The sequence below is a fragment of the Bidens hawaiensis genome, unplaced genomic scaffold (assembly GCF_021521415.1).
Source record: "Bidens hawaiensis isolate Kalapana, Puna unplaced genomic scaffold, B.hawaiensis_p1.1 tig00017574_1, whole genome shotgun sequence".
NCBI classification, from domain to species: domain Eukaryota; kingdom Viridiplantae; phylum Streptophyta; class Magnoliopsida; order Asterales; family Asteraceae; genus Bidens; species Bidens hawaiensis.
In genome coordinates this window covers 94,276-116,181 of record NW_027492659.1, presented here as the reverse complement: position 1 = coordinate 116,181, position 21,906 = coordinate 94,276, and the positions used below count along the sequence as shown (strand labels likewise).

At 37.6% G+C, this 21,906-nt stretch overlaps 1 protein-coding gene across 1 annotated transcript; it reads left to right on the top strand.

The window, feature by feature from the left end:
• The first annotated feature begins 15,640 nt into the window (after positions 1–15,640).
• On the top strand, positions 15,641–19,508 carry LOC143554261 (uncharacterized). The gene is made up of 12 exons (XM_077044063.1): positions 15,641–16,022; positions 17,169–17,233; positions 17,317–17,389; positions 17,488–17,506; positions 17,641–17,760; positions 17,866–17,935; positions 18,125–18,168; positions 18,261–18,302; positions 18,431–18,490; positions 18,621–18,688; positions 18,922–18,979; positions 19,279–19,508. Exons 1-12 carry the CDS (start codon positions 15,757–15,759, stop codon positions 19,366–19,368), a joined length of 975 nt encoding a protein of 324 aa, XP_076900178.1. The 5' UTR covers positions 15,641–15,756; the 3' UTR covers positions 19,369–19,508.
• The last annotated feature ends 2,398 nt before the right edge of the window (positions 19,509–21,906 follow it).

Sequence of the window (21,906 nt, the reverse complement as noted above, 5' to 3'; positions counted from 1 at the left end):
GCGGGCGAGAATAGAGCGAGAAAGTGATTAAGTTTTTACCATCCAATTTGGATGCCAGAATGGAGCATTGATTTTGACCGATTCCATTGATGGATTGCTCAACTTCAGTTTTAATTGGATCACAAAGGCTTTCAACATGTAAGGCCCCGAACCCGGTGGCCCTACTTTCGTGTCGGATTTTGTGACACCCGGTAATTATTTCACACTCTAATCTATATACTTGATTTAAATTATGTGTTGATTATATAAGTTATATGACGTATAAACCATAGTATACTTGAAATGTGAACGAGAACAGTCGTAATGCCTATAGGATTGTATAAAGTGCCGATGAGAACGACTATATGATAAAGACAGCCCAGTAATAGTCAGAGGTGACAAACATATCAAGCTAAATATATACCTATGATCCAATATAAGGGGTAATGGTAAGACCATGCCCAGTAATGTTCTAATACTCTAATTAGGACCAAAACGCCATAAACGTTTAAATAATGGAATATAGTCGCCGAACCGGCCAAACCAATGATACATTATACAGTGAGACGACCAAGATATGAAACTATGAAGGAATTAAAGGTATACTAGTAAAAAATAATATGAAGTTAATAATTTAAACAATCCATAAAGGATTACAATATGGAGCACTATTTAACCAAATATAACTCCGGGCTAAATTTAAATATACATCATACCGGGAACCAAAATAAATACGGGTTCCATATCATCTATAATATACCCAAAGTTCAAACAGAATAGTGGAAAAACTCTGCGTGACATTGGGAAACCCGTGGGAAGAATCCTTGCGAAAAACCCTAAAAACCAAAAATCCTTTTCAAAGACCCTGTGCTCAAAGTGCTCAAAGACCCTGTGCTCAAAGACCCTGTGCTCAGACCCTGCGGGAAGACCTGCGGGAAGACCCTGCGGGAAGACCTGCGGGGAAGACCCTGCGGGAAGACCTGCGGGAAGGGAATACTTCCGCCCAAAATGAGCCAGTCTGCTTCTGGAAGATCTTATCTTTTACCTGCCAAGGTATGGGCACAATATTGAAAGTACTGCAAGATCAAGCAAAATCTTCCTAACCATTCCCTATGGCCGCCTACCCCCATTCCATCAAATAAACAACAATAAAAACCATGCTTTGACTAACTATTTCACTTTATGGTGTATATATATAGTCAAGGAATGGTTACGAACTCATGTATTCACGTTACACTGCAAGTCATGGATATTGCATTCATGACGTTATGAGAATTATATTAGAAAGCATTTTACCGAGTCACAAAACTTGTGAACTCACTCAGTTTATACTGATTAAATTATTTTACGTGTCTTTCAGGTATTTAGCCACGTGGAGAGGTCACGGTGTCTCACTACGGTTTTATGTTTAACTATGGAAATTTCATGTATGAGGATTTTATATTTTGGAGTTTTCACGGTTATATCTCCCTTCGGCAGGACATAACTGTGAAATCTCAATATGTTATATGTAAACCTTTTTATGGATATTTTTGTAAAACTTATATTATGAATGAAATCCTCATGTATTTAATCATATAGTTGTTGCTTAACCGCGCTCTCGAAAACCTTTCATGAGTCGCACACCGGTTGTTTCCGCCTATGGACCGGGTGTGACAGACTGGTATCAGAGCCAAGGTTATAGCGAACTAGGATTCAACCATGAGTCTAGACTATAACCCCTTAGATTCCCTCGTGAAAACGTTTTTCATGCATGACATGTTTTCAAAACTTGCATTACACGAGAGTGCACGTGTCTTCACGACACCTTTATCGCAACTAATGGTCTAGTATAGGAATGACCAAAATAAGGGATAGGAAAAAAAAAAAAAAAAAAAAGCGATATTATCACTAATTAAACCTTAATCCTTTCAGCGATGGCCTTCCCGAACAATGATCCATATCATAGCCTAGCCATCACTGACTCCGACTCCGGCTCTGACTCTAACACTGATAGCAGCAGTGTCCATATGAGCGACGTTGTTCCAATTCCTGATGATCCTATAGAGATATCCGATGACGAGCCTACCGAGGTAATCAGGCTCGATGAGGACGACAAGGTAACTTATGACGACGACGACCTTGAGGAGATGGAGGAGCTGGCTGCAGTGCCCTCCGAGGAGATACGAGCCGCCGGGCTGAAAAGGTATGCCACGGACTCCGACGACGAGGTGCCCCGGACTATACATGAGGTAGGCAAGTCCTCACGCCTCCAAGGGCGCGCTACCTCCGATGATACAGAGGTCCCCGTACCACCGACCGCAGCAGCCGCCGAGGCTGAGAGAAAGGCCCTTGAGGAATGGCTCATGGATTGGGAGCAAAGGGTCGAGGTGTTTATGGAGAGCGTGAAAGGCAAGGCCTGTGAGACCAGTCTCCGCCTTGATAATCACTATGACTTGATCTCCGATGCAAGGATGAGGATACTGAAGTTGGAGCATATGGTAGGGGATGCATTGCACTTAGCTGATGTGGGAGCGAGGCGGGCCGCTGCCGCCGAACAAAGAGTGATGAGATTGGAAAATGAGGTTAAGACGATTCAAGCCTTTTTGGGAGACATGTTTCCACCACCGCCACCACCGATGCCATGAAGCGACTATAGACTAGTATTAGCGGGTAGTAATCATATGTATGGGAAGTAATATATTACGGGCTACAACCCGATCTTTTGGCAAAACGCTTGTATGTTGTAGGAGTGTGTAGTAGACTTAAACATAAACTTATGTAATCAAATCTTTTGATGTAATGAAGTTATGTTTATGATATATGAGTATGAGTATACGATGTGGTATAATGAGATGTAATAATAAAATCTATGTATGCGAGTATATGATTGATAAGTATGACTATAAGCAAATATATGGGTGTGAATGTAATAAGTATCGAACCCTACAACTACTTACATACAAGCGTGATGCCAATACTAACCGATCCTTCTTATTCTCAACTTGAAGGAAAATGCCAAGGAGAAGGAACGACAGTTTACCTAATACACCTGCGCAATTACAAGAAGTCATAGCGCAAGCGATAGCCGCCTACGAAGCCAGTAGGGGCGACTCAAGTCAAGAACGAAGGAATTCCGCAAACACTGAAAATGTAGCTCCAGAGACTGGCGGTGAGGAACGAGGATGTTCCTACAAAACTTTCATGACATGCAAACCGTGGTCCTTTAAGGGAACGGAAGGAGCCATAGGAGTTATCCGTTGGATCGAGAAGACAGAATCTGTGATAGCAATCAGTGGATGCACAGAAAAACAGAAAGTGTTGTACGTGACATGTATGTTTCAAGATGAAGCCCTATCGTGGTGGAATTTACAAGTACAAACCCTAGGCCGAGACGTGGCCTATGGTAAGACCTGGAAAGAGTTAAAGGAGATGATGGAAAAGAAATATTGCCCAAGGACTGAGATGCAGAAGTTGGAAAATGAGTTCTGGACGCTCACCATGAAGGGAGCCGACATCACAGCATATAACACGCGATTTCACGAGCTATGCCGAATAGTTCCTCATATGGCCACCACTGAAGAAAAGAGAGTTGAAAGGTACATCTGGGGATTAGCAACAGTTATCAGGGGACCAATCACGGCCACTAGGCCTGCGACCATGGCCGAGGCTGTTGAACTAGGTCTGAGACTGACAGAAGATGCAGTACGAGCTGGCACCCTAGGAAAGCCAACTCAGAAGGAAGCAAGCCAACCATTCTCCCAACGCAGCAACAGCCGCCATAACAATCACAAGAGGAGCTGGGCCTCTCGTAATCAAGGGTCAAGTTCCAAAGAACCCCCTGTCAAGAAACAAGAAACTGTGAAAGTGTATGCCGCCCAGACCACGGATCAACCACGGAAGACGTATAGCGGGTCAAACCCGTGGTGTGACAAATGCAAGTATTATCATGTTGGTGACTGCTCAAGTATTGTGTGTAAGCATTGTCACAAGAGAGGGCATGTGGAAGCTAAGTGTAGAATTAAGAATGGTGCAGTAGTTGTGAAGCAAGAACCGGGGAAAACGACACCACGAGCTTGTTATGGGTGCGGAAATACGGGTCATTTTATCAAGGACTGTCCACAGATGAAGAATACAGCTCAAGCTAGGGCTTTTGTTATCGGGGCGGGTGAAGCTAAGGAAGACCCAAATGTCGTCACTGGTACGTTCCTACTTAACAACCACTATGCGTCTGTGTTATTTGATACTGGTGCGGATTTAAGTTTTATATCCACTGAATTTAAGGACCTACTTGGTTTAGCACCTAGTAAATTAGCAGCGCCCTATACTATAGAATTAGCTAATGGCAAACAGTTACGATCAGACGATATAGTGGAAAGTTGCGTACTAGTGATGGGAGAACATGAATTTAACGTAGATCTGTTGCCGATAGATTTAGGAAGTTTTGATGTCGTTATAGGCATGGATTGGTTAGCAAAGAACCATGCTGAAATTATTTGTTATGACAAGCAAATCCGCGTACCCTTGGCAAGTGGTGAAACGCTGACTATTCAAGGGGAAAGACGTGGCACTGTGATGAAGTTAATTTCGTGTATGAAAGCACGAAAGTGCTTGCGAAAGAAGTGTCAAGCTTTCTTAGCCCACGTGGTGGAGAAGAAGGATGAAGAAAGGAAGATAGGAAGTATACCTATAGTGAGAGATTTCCCCGAAGTCTTTCCAGAAGATCTACCAGGGTTACCACCTCAAAGACAAGTGGAGTTTCGAATCGATCTAGTACCAGGAGCTGCACCAGTAGCGCGAGCACCTTATCGATTAGCTCCCTCGGAAATGCGAGAACTATCGAATCAATTACAGGAGCTACTAGACAAGGGTTTCATACGCCCGAGCTACTCACCTTGGGGAGCCCCGGTACTATTTATCAAGAAGAAAGACGGTTCGTTCCGTATGTGTATTGATTACAGGGAACTTAACAAACTGACCATCAAAAATCGGTACCCTTTACCGAGGATTGATGATTTGTTTGACCAATTACAGGGATCTAGTTTCTATTCCAAGATAGATCTACGATCCGGGTACCATCAGCTGAAGATACACGAGGATGATGTACCAAAGACTGCGTTTCGAACGAGGTATGGTCATTATGAATTTCTAGTCATGCCTTTTGGGCTAACGAACGCACCTGCCGTGTTCATGGACTTAATGAACCGAGTGTGCAAACCTTACCTAGACAAGTTCGTGATAGTGTTTATAGATGACATATTAATTTATTCCCGAACGGAAGAGGAGCACGAGCAACACCTTCGATTGATTTTAGAATTGTTGAGAAAGGAGAAGTTGTATGCAAAGTTTTCAAAGTGTGATTTTTGGCTAAGAGAAGTACACTTTTTAGGCCATGTCGTCAATAAGAAGGGAATTCATGTTAACCCTTCAAAAGTAGAGGCCATTAAAAACTGGGAAGTGCCGAAGACACCGACGGAAATACGACAATTTCTAGGGCTAGCAGGCTACTATCGGCGATTTATTGAAAATTTCTCGAAGATAGCACAACCCCTTACTGCGCTCACACAGAAGGATAAACCTTTTAATTGGGGAGATAAACAAGAAAAGGCGTTCCAGTTGCTAAAACAGAAGCTTTGTAGTGCGCCTATCCTAGCTCTACCTGAAGGGACGGATGACTTCGTAGTTTATTGCGATGCTTCGCATCAAGGACTTGGTTGTGTCCTTATGCAAAGAAATCAAGTCATCGCGTACGCGTCACGACAACTCAAAGTGCACGAGAAAAATTACACCACTCACGATTTAGAATTGGGCGCAGTGGTGTTTGCACTTAAGATATGGCGTCATTACTTATACGGCACCCATTGCACAATCTACACCGATCATAAAAGCCTACAACATATATTTGATCAAAAAGAATTAAACATGAGGCAACGACGGTGGGTTGAATTATTGAATGATTATGATTGTGTAATCAAGTACCACCCTGGAAAGGCGAACGTTGTAGCAGATGCTTTAAGCAGGAAAGAAAGGGTGAAGACATCACGTGTTAAAGTCTTAGGGCTAACTATAAGTACGAACCTCACCACCCTTATCCACGAAGCCCAACGAGAAGCTTTGAAACCTGATAATATCAAAGACGAGGGTCTCCGTGGTATGGTTGACAACTTAGAATCCAAAGAAGACGGTACCCTGTACTTTGTCAACCGAATATGGGTTCCTCTCAAGGGAGGATTACGTGAAAGAATACTTGATGAAGCCCACAAGACGAAGTATTCCGTGCACCCCGGTGCAGATAAAATGTATAAAGATGTAAAGGGATACTATTGGTGGCCTAATCTTAAGGGTGATATAGCAAATTATGTGGGAAAATGTTTAACTTGCGCAAAAGTCAAGGCGGAATATCAGAAACCATCCGGATTATTACAACAGCCCGAGATTCCCATGTGGAAATGGGAACAAATCTCGATGGATTTCATTACGAAGTTACCTAGGACTCCAGGAGGTTATGACACCATATGGGTGATAGTCGACCGGCTAACCAAATCCGCGCATTTCTTAGCTATCAAAGAAACGGATAAGATGGAGCGGTTAGCTAGACTATATATAAAAGAGATCGTGTCAAGACATGGAGTCCCAGTCTCGATTATTTCTGACCGCGACAGTCGATTTACGTCTCATTTTTGGAAGTCGTTACAAAAAGCTTTGGGCACGCGATTAGATATGAGTACCGCCTACCATCCCCAGACTGACGGCCAAAGCGAACGAACTATACAAACATTGGAGGATATGCTAAGAGCGTGTGCAATTGATTTTGGTGGTAGCTGGGATGTTCACCTTCCTTTGGTGGAATTTTCATATAATAATAGCTACCACACGAGCATAAAGGCTGCACCGTTCGAAGCTTTGTATGGTCGTAAGTGTAGGTCGCCCTTGTGCTGGGCGGAAATAGGCGATAGACAAATGACGGGTCCCGAACTAATTCAAGAAACTACTGACAAGATATTTCAAATAAAAGAACGACTGAAAACGGCCCGCGATCGACAGAAAAGTTATGCGGATGTGAGACGCAAGCCTTTGGAATTCCAAGTGGGAGATAAAGTTCTTTTAAAGGTCTCGCCATGGAAAGGAGTTCCGAGGTTTGGAAAGCGGGGCAAGCTCAGCCCAAGATATACCGGACCGTTCGAGATCCTGGAAAGGATAGGTCCAGTGGCCTATAAGTTGAAGCTACCGGAAGAACTTAACGGGGTACATGACACATTCCATGTGTCGAACCTTAAAAAGTGTCTATCCGATGAATCTTTAATTATACCTTTAGATGAAGTACATATTGACGATCAGTTACACTTTATTGAAGAACCGATAGCCGTTACCGACTGGAAAGAACAAAAACTACGAAGAAGTCGGATTAAATTAGTAAAGGTCCAATGGAAATCTAAAAGAGGACCCGAGTTTACCTGGGAAAGAGAAGATCAAATTCGAAAGAAGTACCCACACCTTTTCCCGGACCCAACTATAACGGATAACTAACAACAAATTTCGGGACGAAATTCTTCCAACAGGGGGAGAATGTGACACCCGGTAATTATTTCACACTCTAATCTATATACTTGATTTAAATTATGTGTTGATTATATAAGTTATATGACGTATAAACCATAGTATACTTGAAATGTGAACGAGAACAGTCGTAATGCCTATAGGATTGTATAAAGTGCCGATGAGAATGACTATATGATAAAGACAGCCCAGTAATAGTCAGAGGTGACAAACATATCAAGCTAAATATATACCTATGATCCAATATAAGGGGTAATGGTAAGACCATGCCCAGTAATGTTCTAATACTCTAATTAGGACCAAAACGCCATAAACGTTTAAATAATGGAATATAGTCGCCGAACCGGCCAAACCAATGATACATTATACAGTGAGACGACCAAGATATGAAACTATGAAGGAATTAAAGGTATACTAGTCAAAAATAATATGAAGTTAATAATTTAAACAATCCATAAAGGATTACAATATGGAGCACTATTTAACCAAATATAACTCCGGGCTAAATTTAAATATACATCATACCGGGAACCAAAATAAATACGGGTTCCATATCATCTATAATATACCCAAAGTTCAAACAGAAGAGTGGAAAAACTCTGCGTGACATTGGGAAACCCGTGGGAAGAATCCTTGCGAAAAACCCTAAAAACCAAAAATCCTTTTCAAAGACCCTGTGCTCAAAGTGCTCAAAGACCCTGTGCTCAGACCCTGCGGGAAGACCTGCGGGAAGACCCTGCGGGAAGACCTGCGGGAAGACCCTGCGGGAAGACCTACGGGAAGACCTGCGGGGAAGACCCTGCGGGAAGACCCTGCGGGAAGGGAATACTTCCGCCCAAAATGAGCCAGTCTGCTTCTGGAAGATCTTATCTTTTACCTGCCAAGGTATGGGCACAATATTGAAAGTACTGCAAGATCAAGCAAAATCTTCCTAACCATTCCCTATGGCCGCCTACCCCCATTCCATCAAATAAACAACAATAAAAACCATGCTTTGACTAACTATTTCACTTTATGGTGTATATATATAGTCAAGGAATGGTTACGAACTCATGTATTCACGTTACACTGCAAGTCATGGATATTGCATTCATGACGTTATGAGAATTATATTAGAAAGCATTTTATCGAGTCACAAAACTTGTGAACTCACTCAGTTTATACTGATTAAATTATTTTACGTGTATTTCAGGTATTTAGCCACGTGGAGAGGTCACGGTGTCTCACTACGGTTTTATGTTTAACTATGGAAATTTCATGTATGAGGATTTTATATTTTGGAGTTTTCACGGTTATATCTCCCTTCGGCAGGACATAACTGTGAAATCTCAATATGTTATATGTAAACCTTTTTATAGATATTTTTGTAAAACTTATATTATGAATGAAATCCTCATGTATTTAATCATATAGTTGTTGCTTAACCGCGCTCTCGAAAACCTTTCATGAGTCGCACACCGGTTGTTTCCGCCTATGGACCGGGTGTGACAGATTTACTCATAAACACAGTTCTTCAAATCAGAGTTTATTAAAACTTTTCGCGAAATATAAAACATCAATCATTTGTTACAAAACATTAAATCTTTTCTTTGATACCATAACACAAAACTTTATATTTAAAACATCTTTACTTCTTTCTTCAGATGCCAGCCGTTCAATCCATGCCGTGTGTCATCCTCATGCTAACTCTATAATCAACTCACCTGCGTGCATACTAAAAGTCAGCTACGCTGAGTGAGTTCTAGTTAATCATACAATACCATACAATACCTTATTACATACATACGTACTTAACCTCATAACTTTCTTTCATACACACATAAGTACTCATACCTTCATTCTTACTTACATACTTTCTTTCTTACTTACATACTTTCTTTACATTCATAATCATACGTTTTAAAGAGCCTTTCGCCCTATAACCTCACAGATATTATAAGGGTCTGGTCCCTAACATCACAGATATTATAAGGGTCTGGTCCCTAACATCACAGATATTATGAGGGTCTGGTCCCTATCCTCACAGATATTGTAAGGGTCTGGTCCCTAACATCACAGATATTATAAGGGTCTGGTCCCTAACATCACAGATATTATAAGGGTCTGGTCCCTAACATCACAGATATTATAAGGGTCTGGTCCCTAACATCACAGATATTATAAGGGTCTGGTCCCTAACATCACAGATATTATAAGGGTCTGGTCCCTAACATCACAGATATTATAAGGGTCTGGTCCCTAACATCACAGATATTATAAGGGTCAGGTCCCTTGTTTTCGAATATTAGTAGGGTTCGATTCCATCTTCGTTACCATACAACCATACATCATACCTCGAGTATTATTAGGGCACGGTACCCTTTTCGTAACCATACAACCATACAACCGTCATTTCCTTCTTTTATTAACTTTATTACGTTCATACACATAAACATACATATCATACTTACCATATTTATAACGTTACAACCTGACAGTACGTGCAATATCCGAAGATCGTTCACGTACCATCAAGCAATCATTCATACATATCACATATATCACATATGGCATACACTTATCACTTAGGATAAATGTATTAACAACACATCAAGTATGCACACAGCCCCGAAAACATAACAAGGAATGGGGCTAGAAACTCACCTGAATTCTGCTTCTTTTTCTGATAGCTGTAAATCCCTTCTCTATCTGAGCTCGGCTGACTGTAATCTGGTGGTCAGTATTAGCTTACACGTATCAATACTCGTCTGATCTAATCTGGTGGCCTAGTATTAGCTTACTTTAACTTATCGCTTTATAATTTATTTTCTAATCAAACTTGGCTTTAGGCGAAGTTAACCCTCGGGCGAACTTAGCTTCAGGCGAAGTTAAACCTTAGGCGAACTTGGCTTCAGGCGAAGTTAAACCTTAGGCGAACTTGGCTTCAGGCGAAGTTATCCTTAGGCGAACTTAGCTTCAGGCGAAGTTAAACCTTAGGCGAACTTGGCTTCAGGCGAAGTTAAACCTTAGGCGAACTTGGCTTCAGGCGAAGTTATCCTTAGGCGAACTTGGCCGTAGGCGAAGTTATCCTTAGGCGAAGTTACGCTTGAAGGCAAAGTTACGCTTGAAGGCGAAGTTCATCAGGCGAACTTAATCTTGCAGGCGAAGTTATCGCGCTGCAGATCTGTTTGCCCATAAATCCTTCGTTTCTTAGCCAAATAACTCGATTTTGGTACCCACGGAATCGTATGATCGGCGCCTACAAATCCCAACCATCAAATCGGCCTAAAATCGACGTTTTAGGGGTCCGATTTGGGCAGTTTGGGTTTCGGGTCCGGTTAACCCATCCAATCCTAACCATTTTCAGTAATATTAGCTTTGTTGGATTAGTTCTTACCTTACCAACTTAGATCTATCAACAAAATCTCGGGTCTCGGCTTCGAATCTTGATCGGTTAGAATGTGTGTTTTGAGTGTGTGAAGAAATAGATGTAAAATGAAGATATTTTGGGATTTTGGGGGTATTTATATCCCTGAAATCCCATTCTCATTTAACCCATCTCAATTAATCCAAGTCCATAACCCACATCCATTACCCGACACTAGCCCGACCCATACCAACTCCTATTCTTTTATTTATTTCCTGATAACCCGAGTAAACTTTCCCTCTATTATCTAGTAATATAATTAATATTATCTTGGAATTTTGGGATGTTACACAACAGGGTCTTGAGGTCTTTAGAAGACGGTATCAAGAGGTCTTCTTTTTGGGCGAGTGCACTCATGATCATATCCTTATATGCCCGTATATCAAGTTCATATACTCCTGTACATGAGCACATTCACCCGTATATAACCTAGTCCAACTACTCCCGTATATACAAAATTCCATGCATCGTATATGAGTCTCCCCATATATGGTCGTACCGTATATGGGTATCCCCTTATACGCACGTATATGGGTTCCCCCATATACGACGGATATGACATATTCGTTGGGAATGGCATATTCGCTCGTTAAGTACAGGTCTGGTCATCTTTTTCGCGTTTTTAGGATTTTTTGGCGATTCCGGCACCGTCAACTGCCACGTTTGGCCGAAAAATGTTCAATTTTGACCCAGGAAGCTTCGGGTGGTCCAGATCTAAGCTAAGGTGACCCTAAAGCTTGATTTTGATCCAGTAAACACCCAATTTTTACTAGATCTAGATCCGAACAACCATAAACGACGTATCGGAGTTGCGGTGTCAGGTTCCAACAGTTTCTTACAGTGAATAATAATTATCCTTACCTTCTTATGGTCTTGGTTTGTGTTCTTGAGCGTTGTAGAGAGCATTTGGCTTAAGTGTGTGTTTTTGAGTGTATAAGTATGGTGTGGAATGAAAGGAAGATGGAAATGGTGTAGGGTTTAGGGTATATATACCCCAAGCGCATAGACCTTAGGCTCATTCCTTCCAAGTGTATAACCATTCTCCAACCCATTCCCTTCTAGTCGTTTCTCTTGCTCGCTATTTTATTTATTGCAAACCGACAACTATTCTAACGAAATAATTTATTAATCCACATCTTAAAATATAATAATAATATTTTATTATTATTAAAGTAATATTTCGGGATGTTACGGTAATGCATTTTTTTCTTTTGATCTAATTTAATAGCTTTGTTGCTTTGACTATTTTAAATGGTTTTTAATATGATCAAACTTTCTTTTAAGATTTAGCAATGTAGTTACTAAAACACCTAAACACTCATTTCAACATGTTTTTGTATTTTAAGGCTTGAACTCTGTGACTAATAGGGTTTTACTTAGGTAAGGTTGTTATGGTAACTTGGATTTCTTTCTTGATACAAGTTCCTTATGTTATTTTATGTTTCATGTTTTTGATTATTTAATTTTCATAATTTTTGTTTCTTGGTAACGGGATTTTTTTGATATGATGTAATAGCTTTGTGGTTTTGACTGTTTTAAATGTTTTTTTGTTATATGATCGAACTTACATTCGAGATTTAGGAATGCGATTACTAAAACACTTAAAACACCCATATCAACTAGTCTTTGTACTTCGAGGCTTGTACTTTGCCATTGTTTGGGTTTTATTTAGGGTGTTTTGCTAACTTGGATTGCTTTCTTGATATAAATTCTTATTGTGATATTCTATTTTTGATGATTTTGACTAAGTGATTTTCATAGAATTATTTATTGTGTGATTTTTTTGTTATACTTAATATTATTCTGGTTTGATCGTCTAATATGATATTTAACCTAAAAACTATTGTATCTCATCCATCATAATTGTAACTCATGAAATTTCCTTCTTCAGTTGTCGATTTCAAGATTATTCAAGTTCTTCAGAGCCTCTGTTGACTTTCAAGTCCAAGACCCTTTGACCTCGTTTATCACTCTGTTCCTTAATCTTTCCGGGCAAGTTGTCTTCTAATAAAACATGTATTTTCATCTAAGTAACAAACCCCTCAATCAATTTCTCTGATCGATGGAGTCTCGGTGGTCAATTTGATCCCAACCCGTTAAGGGTATTTTAGTCAAACTTAATTGATTTATCGATATCTCTACTTTCTGGCCGGAACTAGATTTTGGTCCAATAGACTTTATGATTCATCATTAAATTTTGAGTGTACTGGTCAAAACCCGACTCCTGAATCGAAGTTTGGATTCTAAACAGTACCAGCTCGTTTAAATCTTTAAAATCCCATAACTTGAGTTTTATACATCCGTTTAATCCGATTCCAATTGAAATATTCTCGGTTTTAATTTATTTTACTATATCAAAGTTCCAGGTCAGTCCATGTTGGATCATTTAGCTTGCTTAAAGCTCGGGACTCATTTAATATTTTTATTATATCATTTAAAGTGGTTAATTACTAAGGTGATTAATCACTCCCCTATTTTAATATTTTCAAATACTTTTGGGCACTTTATGCGTACTTACTTTTATTTTTCATACTAAACATTATTCATACTAGCAAATCATAATTATTGTGTGTTGATTCAATTAAATGCTTATTTGTTATTTGCTTGCTTGCTTATTTGTTTGATTCTAGCATTCGGATAGGTCTATCATTGATTCTAGTATGTCTTCATAGTAGCCATAACTCGTTTGTGAGGCATGGTCAACTGACACCAATTACTCGCTTTCATATAATCGTTGATACTTATGATATTGATTTGCAGTTTTCATCTTATATTATATTTAGTGCCAAAAACTAGTGATTTTCTCACTCAACCTTGTGTTGACAATGTGTGTGTATACACACACACACACGCATATTGCAGGTTATACTTTGGATTGAAGCTAAGGTGAAGAAACATATAGAAATACCTTAAGATAAAATAATAACAAGACTGTTTGTGTTGATTTAGGATTAAATTGTAATTTGCTTGAACTTGTGTACTTGTATAAAATTTTGGATTTAATAAATATTTAATTAGATATTGTCATATTTACATTGCATGATAGTACTTTGTAAGCTGTGAACTCCGGCATTCCGTCTTAGGTAGGGGTGTGACATGTACTTTGCGGTTGATTGGGTTTTGTTTAGGATGTTTTGCTTTCTTGATGCAAGTTCTTTATGTTATTCTATTTTGATGATTTTAACTATTTAATTTTTTATAACTTTATTTCTTGGTAATGAGTTTTGCCTTTTGATCTAATTTAATAGATTTATTGTTTTGACTTCTTCAAATGGTCTTTGATATGAGTGACGGTACATTCGAACAGGACCGGCTCATTAGCTATAGTAACCAAAGCTCAGGCTTTGAGCTCCCAAATTAAAGAGGCCCCCAAATTCTTACTAAGAGGATATACATGAAAATCTGAATTATATTCGATATATGAACTATTAAATGTGAACTCGTTAAATGTTATCATTTTTTGTAAGCTCTCTATTTTTTTTGTCATGTTTAAACCCAAAGTTAGCCTCACTTGACCCAACCTCCTTTCACAACCCACCCAACATAATCAAGTGTCATACTTTTGGTTAGTGAAAGTTGGTCACATTATGCAAAATTATTATCCATCAACCCAAGTTAGTGGCAACAATAAAACCGGTGCTTTTGACAGCAGCCTTTTTCCCATCTAAAATTGCATCATAAACAGCACTTTCATTAGAGTAATAAGAAACTGAAGTTGCCATCTAGCCGTCTAAGACAAGTCAAATTGGAGTATTGATTTCAGCTTATTTCATAGTAATATTAATATCCACCCCCCATTATCTTGATTTATAGTATATAAGCAAACATACTTATGCGGATAGTACCTATTAGTTAAGGTACAATGATCTCAATGGTGAGCGATTAGTCAATTATAGACCAAGTGTTTTATTGTTTGACAGAGTATATAGGGATTTTAAACAAAACTTTTAGCCCAAGTTTGTTTTGGTTATTAATCGAACTGAAAACCAACAAACTCATCGAATAAACCGAAACTAATTAGTTAATAAAACTGATTCACTGATAACTTCAATTTCAGTTTAGACTAATAACCAAACTGAACCGTAAACAACTGCACACTTGTAAGTAGAGGTGAGCAAATAAACCGGTTAACCGACCCGACATGAAAATAACCGAATCGGTTTGTAATATTCTCTACCAAAACCGGTTCCAAACATGTTAACCGAACCAAAACCAGTCAATTTCCGAACCGAAACCGATGGTAACTTGGTCAAGAAACCGGTTGCAACCCGAACCGAAACCAATCATAAATCGGTATTATCTTTTATTGAGTGAACCGGTTTCAACCCAAACCAATTTTAAATTTTAAACCGATTTGTGCAACTAAAGTTGTAAGACCATCCGTAGTCAGCCACAATTGTTGCGTTTTGAGGGTAAAACGTCGAGGGCACCCCCCCCTTTTGGCTAGGCGTTTTGGGCCAAACCTTTTCTACAAAACGCGATCACGGCACAAATTTTGAGGGTTTGTGGGAGAGAGGTAGAGAGAGGGGGATGAGAGAAAGGCGTTTGGAGTATTTTCTCACTACACCCACTTTTTACAAATGTTCAAAAACTGACTAAACGTCATGACGTAAAATGTGAGTGTGCCTAGTTTTAACTACGCATAATATAAGTAGAAGAGATTATAGGTTCCTAATGCTACAGCAAACAAATCATGGTCCCAACAAATTGCACCTTTTATGTGGTCTACAATAAACTTAAACCAAAATCCTAAAAACTTATTATTATTCAATTTTTTATTGCAGCATTTCGTCGAACACTTGGAGTGCAAAACCCCAATCACTCGCCGGATAACCATGGCCGGCGTTCTTAACTTCAAACCATTACCGTCAGCTTTTAAACCCATTTTCCATCACAAGAAAGCAAAATTATCAAGGGTTTGTGTTATAAAATCATCAACAGAAGTTGAACCAAAATTAGGGGTTTCTGCAATTACACCTCCGGCTAACTTTAAGCCGCCGGAGCCGAAGCTGTTTACTCCTAGAGGAGATAAGATTGTGGACCTTGTTACTGCTAGCTTGAATCTGTTGTTTCGATTGGGGACTGGTGTCTTCGTTTCTGGGTATGTTGTTGTTAGTCATTTTAGGGTGTGCACGGTTCGGTTTGTGTCGGTTTTGGGTGAAAGTATTTTGTTAATTAGTAACTGATTGATTATTATAAGATTAGGCTAAAGAATTTGTGTTACATATTTATTAAATTCTTATACATTACTTGAAATAAAAATAGAAAATTTATAGATTTGGTTTGGTTCGGTTGGTTTCAGTTACATGCGAGACCAAAACCGAACCGTAAGTTTGGGTTTTACTTGAAAATAAAACCAAACTAGGGATGAACAGTTGGTACCTAGTACCGGTACGTACCAATATATTCTGTACGGTATTCGGCTGCCACTTTTCTAGAAATTCAGTATCATTATCTTAAGTACCGTACATGTACGGTACCAATACCATAAAATGCCAAATTTTTGTAACAACTGATATATTGATATAATTGTTATCCACTTTTCTAGAAATTTGTTACTCGTACGGTACCAACACCATAAAGTGCCAAAATTTGTAACAACCAAAATCCACTTTTCCAGAAATTTATTACCAGTACGGTACCAATATCATAAAGTGCCAAATTTTTGTAACAACCGATATATTCGTTATCCACTTCTCCAGAAATTTGTTACCAGTACGGTACCAATATCATAAAGTGCCAAATTTTTGTAACAACCGAAATATTCGTTTTCCGTTTTTTCAGAAATTTGTTACCGGTGCGGTACCAATATCATGAAGTGCCAAATTTTTGTAACAACCGATATATTCGTTATCCACTTTTCTAACAATTTGTTACCGGTATAGTACTAATAGCATAAAGTGCCAAATTTTTGCAACAACCAATATATTCAGTACGGCATTTGGGACCCACTTTTCCATAAATTCGTACACGGTAGGGATCTCATCCCTAAACCAAACCGTTGGTTTTTGTTTCAGTTTGTCTTTTTTCGGTTTTGGATCGTTTCATGTTCACCCCTAACTAATTTTCAATATGAAAATATTAATGATTCAAGTAGAATTTATTTGGTTTGTAAAATTTGAATCTAACATTAATAACCTATTTTGTAGCTGTTTAGATTCAATACCACATAAAGATAAACACTTACATATTATTGATGCTGTAATTGTTACTAAAAACTTAGAAGTTATTATATGTGATCAATTAGGTACTCTGTTTCTTTAGTTTCCAAGAATGACATTCCTCCTGGCCAATATGGTCTTGGAGTTGCAGGTAATAATATTGTTATTTAATTAATCTTATGTTTAGATATTATAATCACTGATATTAATATTCAAGGTATGTTATGCTTGCAGGCTTTGTAGCTAAAGAGAGTTCAAAACTCGGCCCGAGACCCGCAAAACCTATCGAAATATACGAGTTTGAAGGGTAATCATAGATTTTGTTACTTATTATGTTTTTTCATTCATCTTAAGTTTTGATTCTTACTAATTGTTGCGTTTTCATGGAACATGTGGAAACTTCAGCTGCCCGTTCTGTCGCAAGGTATGATCCACATTCTTGTCGTTTTATTTTTAAATGATACCGACTTGTTATAGTATTCTTAAAAACTTAAAAATACTGGGAAATGCAATTAAATTAATGCATCACGTTAAATCTTTTGTTTTATTGATTTACAGGTGAGGGAAATTGTTGCAGTGTTGGATCTTGATGTGTTATATTATCCTTGCCCGAGAAACGGCCCTAATTTTCGTCCCAAAGTTGGTCAAATGGGTGGAAAACAGATGTTTCCTTACATGGTATGCTACTTAAATACCAACCTGATAAGTTGGCCAATAATATTAGATTTTATAAAGCGAAAATATACGCAAATAAATACTGATTATTTTTCTTTTTTGCTTCAGGTAGATCCGAATACAGGAGCTGCAATGTATGAATCAGATGACATTATAAAATATCTTGTTCAGAAATATGGTTAGCATTCTTTTATCACAACACACTTTCAAGTTTTATGATAATTAACTAGTGTATGGAACATGAGTACAAAACTATGGTATCCCAATGTTAGTCTAATTACTTGAATAAAATAATTTAGGTGGTTTTGTTTATAAATTTCATATTTTTTGCCATTAAATATTAATATTAGTTAATTTCTTTTTTCAGGAGATGGAAATGTGCCACTAGCTTTAAAACTTGGTCTGCTGACAGTAAGTAAATATAAGTATAATATCCAACATTTAATTTTTCATATTAAATCATAGTTGTTTCTTAAACATCATTTTAACTAATTTTTTTACAGACTTTGACAGCAGGATTTGCCATGATTGGTCGTGCGGGAAAGGTACGTTTTAAAACTTTTTGAATTTTTTAATGTATACCCTTTTCTAAATATTAACACTCACATCTCACGCACATTTTCGAAATAATGGTGTCATCAAATATGCATTCAACAATCACATACTTTTGCAGGGGAGCATATATACAAAGGCGAAAATGCCACCACAACCCCTTGAAGTATGGGCGTATGAGGTAACATGGTTTCCTTAAATCTGATATGTTATTACAGAACTATTTGAATGGAATTGATTTAGTGCACAAGACGTTTATTTTATAATTAGCAACAGCTTCCGTAATCTGATACCGCGTTTATTATCTTTAGGCATCGCCTTTTTGCAAACTTGTGCGTGAAGTACTTGTAGAACTGGAGCTTCCACATATTCTTCACAGGTAAAGTCTTGTACTTATAAGCCTGTCTGACAGTTGTGTGTTTTTGTGATACATTTAATTGTTTCCACATTGTTTTCAAGATTATTGTCTAATATTTAATGCTAATGTGGATATTAGTTACATAGTGTAGTTTTTCTTCTTAATAGCATCGACAAACACATCATATATAATGATATTTATAGGTAATAAATGCCAATGAATCAGTAGTTATAATACAACTTTCTTTCTTTCAGTTGCGCGCGTGGCAGCCCAAAACGACAGGAATTGTATGAGAAGATTGGGCACTTTCAGGTTCTCTTTCCTTCTAAGTTTAGATTACAAGATTCGGTTTTTATTGAGAAGTTGAGTGGTCACACGGGTCGGGAAACGGACCAAAACGGGTTGGGTCCGTTTGACCCGTTTCCCAAAACTTTACTTTTTGGAAACGAGGTATGTCGAATAGTCAAATATGGAACAAAACACTTAGAAACTTTTTGACGCGTTCAGCATGTTTCCTTTTAAGCTAATTTTTTATAATTTTACCTTTTGACCCGTCAAATATTAAACATAACCTGAGTTAATTATCTGAGTTAGTTGAATTTTAATGGCAGGTACCTTATATAGAGGATCCAAACACAGGGGTGAAAATGTTCGAGAGTGCTGAAATAATCGATTATTTAAGAGCTACATACGCTCTTTGAGAAGAAAACTAAAAGTGATTCAAATGTTTTATTAAAGTTATTATTCTTGATCCTTTTTTATGTATATTCATTTTATAGACGTTAGAGAATACTATGTTATAAAGGTGTATTGCAATAGATATATATACTCACATTGATAACTCAGGATCCTATGTTTGATTGTCATATATGGATGGATCTCAATTCCATAGTTTGGCAGCTGACAATCATATTGGTTTCGTTGAATTGATTAGTCTGAACGTGACCCATGAGTTTATTTGTGTTAAACGCATTAATACGGACCTGAAAACACTTAAAATTGTGTAAACATGATCCATGTAACACATTTGTCTAGACAGATTAGATGGGTTGATGGGCTGTGATCAACTTTTACGATGATTTAACTTCCACCTCCCCCCCCCCCACCCCAACAAAAAAAAAGAAAGAAAAGAAAAACCCTCCTTCCAACTTCAAACTTTACCTCCACAACGTTGGTGGTGGTGGTGGTGGTGGTGGTGGGTGGGGGGGGGGGGGGGGGAAGGCTTTGTTTTGGTTGTGTTTTCTCCTATGTTTATTGTTAACTCTAAAACTGTGTATCTTATTGACATATATTAAAAGGTATATTGGAAAAATGAAAAGTCTACAGGAATTATGAACTAGAGTAGACCAAATTGAAGAAACTCTTCTTCCCTAACCCACCAAAAAAGGAAAACAAATAGTCATGGTGCTTTATATATAAAGCCACAAATTAGGATTTTTCCATAGAAAAAATGAGTCAAGATAGTGGATCTACATTATTCGTTTTGACCAAAGTAGGTAGACTGTAATGAAACATGATCAAATACATTTTATTCTTAACATGAAAATGGCGAGAATCAATTTGTTGTTATTATTAGGTTTATTTTTATTGGTGTTTGCTGTTATATTTTGTTCGTATTTGCTAATTTTCGATTATGAGACGTTATAAGTATTTGCTGATTTATATTTTGTTGTTATTATTAGATGTTTTCTTTTGTTGTTATAAGTATTTGTTGGTATATGCTGTTATTATTTTGTTCTTGATTTTGATTATTTTGTTATAATTTTTAGGTTCTTTTCTTTGTTATTATAAATCGTTGTTTATGTAGATTGGTATTGCAGTTGGTATTGTTTCTTACGTTCTCATTTTTTTATAAATTGATATGATTTCCTTCGTTCTCATGTTAAGATTAAAATGTACATGAACCTTCCTCAGACTGTAATAAAGTATATTGTTATTTGAATATGCTTGAAGAAATAAAAGAACCTAGCTTTCAATGAAGTTCTAAGAGTGTGTTTGGCATGAGGTTTGACAAAATAAACTTGTAAGTGTGCTTTGTTTGATGTTTGAACAATGAGGGGATAAGAATGAAAGGAGATACGTGCTATGTTTTAACTTTTAAGGTGATTGGCTTGAGAATTTGGTTAATATGTTTTTTTTTCTAATAAGAATGTTGGTAAATATGTGGGCCATTGTTATATCTAAGGAACTTGAGAATTTGGTTGAGTTAGCCAATTGAGGTTTGTGTATATAAAAAAAAACCTTGTAACGCAAGTCATATAATACCCTATGACATGAGTGTCCAACGAGTGATGTGTGTATCCCTGACAAAGCCACTAATCAATGTGGCTGACATCAGTGCAAACAACAAGAGAGTCATTCAACCATTTGTATATTAAGGATATAATGCACATCTAACAAGATGTCTCGCATGTATCATAGACGTGTCTTAGTCTAAAGCCATGCCTTATGATGTATAATCAACCACGTAGCATTACAATATTATGTGATCCTGGAATATTTGAGTCAAATCATGAGCGAAATTGCCTCTAAGATCCTTGTTAACTTTCAACATCTAAGAGTCCAATTCAATAAACGAAAGTAAGTCACGTGACAATATCATAATCAAGACACATTTACAAGGTGAAGCGTTGTATTCACTACTCATTAGAGGGAATGGGCGATGCACCATCCTTACCATGACTTTATCATGTGTCCCCACCTAATAATTCTTACTATATTAAGAACATGGCCGAGTTTTAAAGGAACATAACACATACCTTTAACTATCACATTGAAATATTAGACATTTGATATATCTTTTTCATATATGACATAATCACTATAGCTTATACCAACCGTCTATAGTATTCAACTATCTAACGTATATCTTTACGTATATTTTTCTCATAACCGCCTTGATCAGCATGGTTATACTTTAAGTCTATAATCTTTAACCATCTCTAGATAACTAAACGTATATCTTTCCATAACCTACTTGATCACATAACTTACATGATAACCGCTTAGTTTTAATACGTCTACTTTGATAATGTGAGTTCTCATTAAATGATTAGTAATTTGCACATTACAAGAAATTAAATACAATATTTTAAATTTTTAAGAGTAATTAGAGTGACTTTTACTTTTTTTTTTTAAATAATCTTTTCTGATTTAATTTTGAACATTAGCTGTCAAGACGTGTTTAACGGGGCAATTAATAGTGGATATGTTTGGCAACCTCATTCTTCAAAATTGGA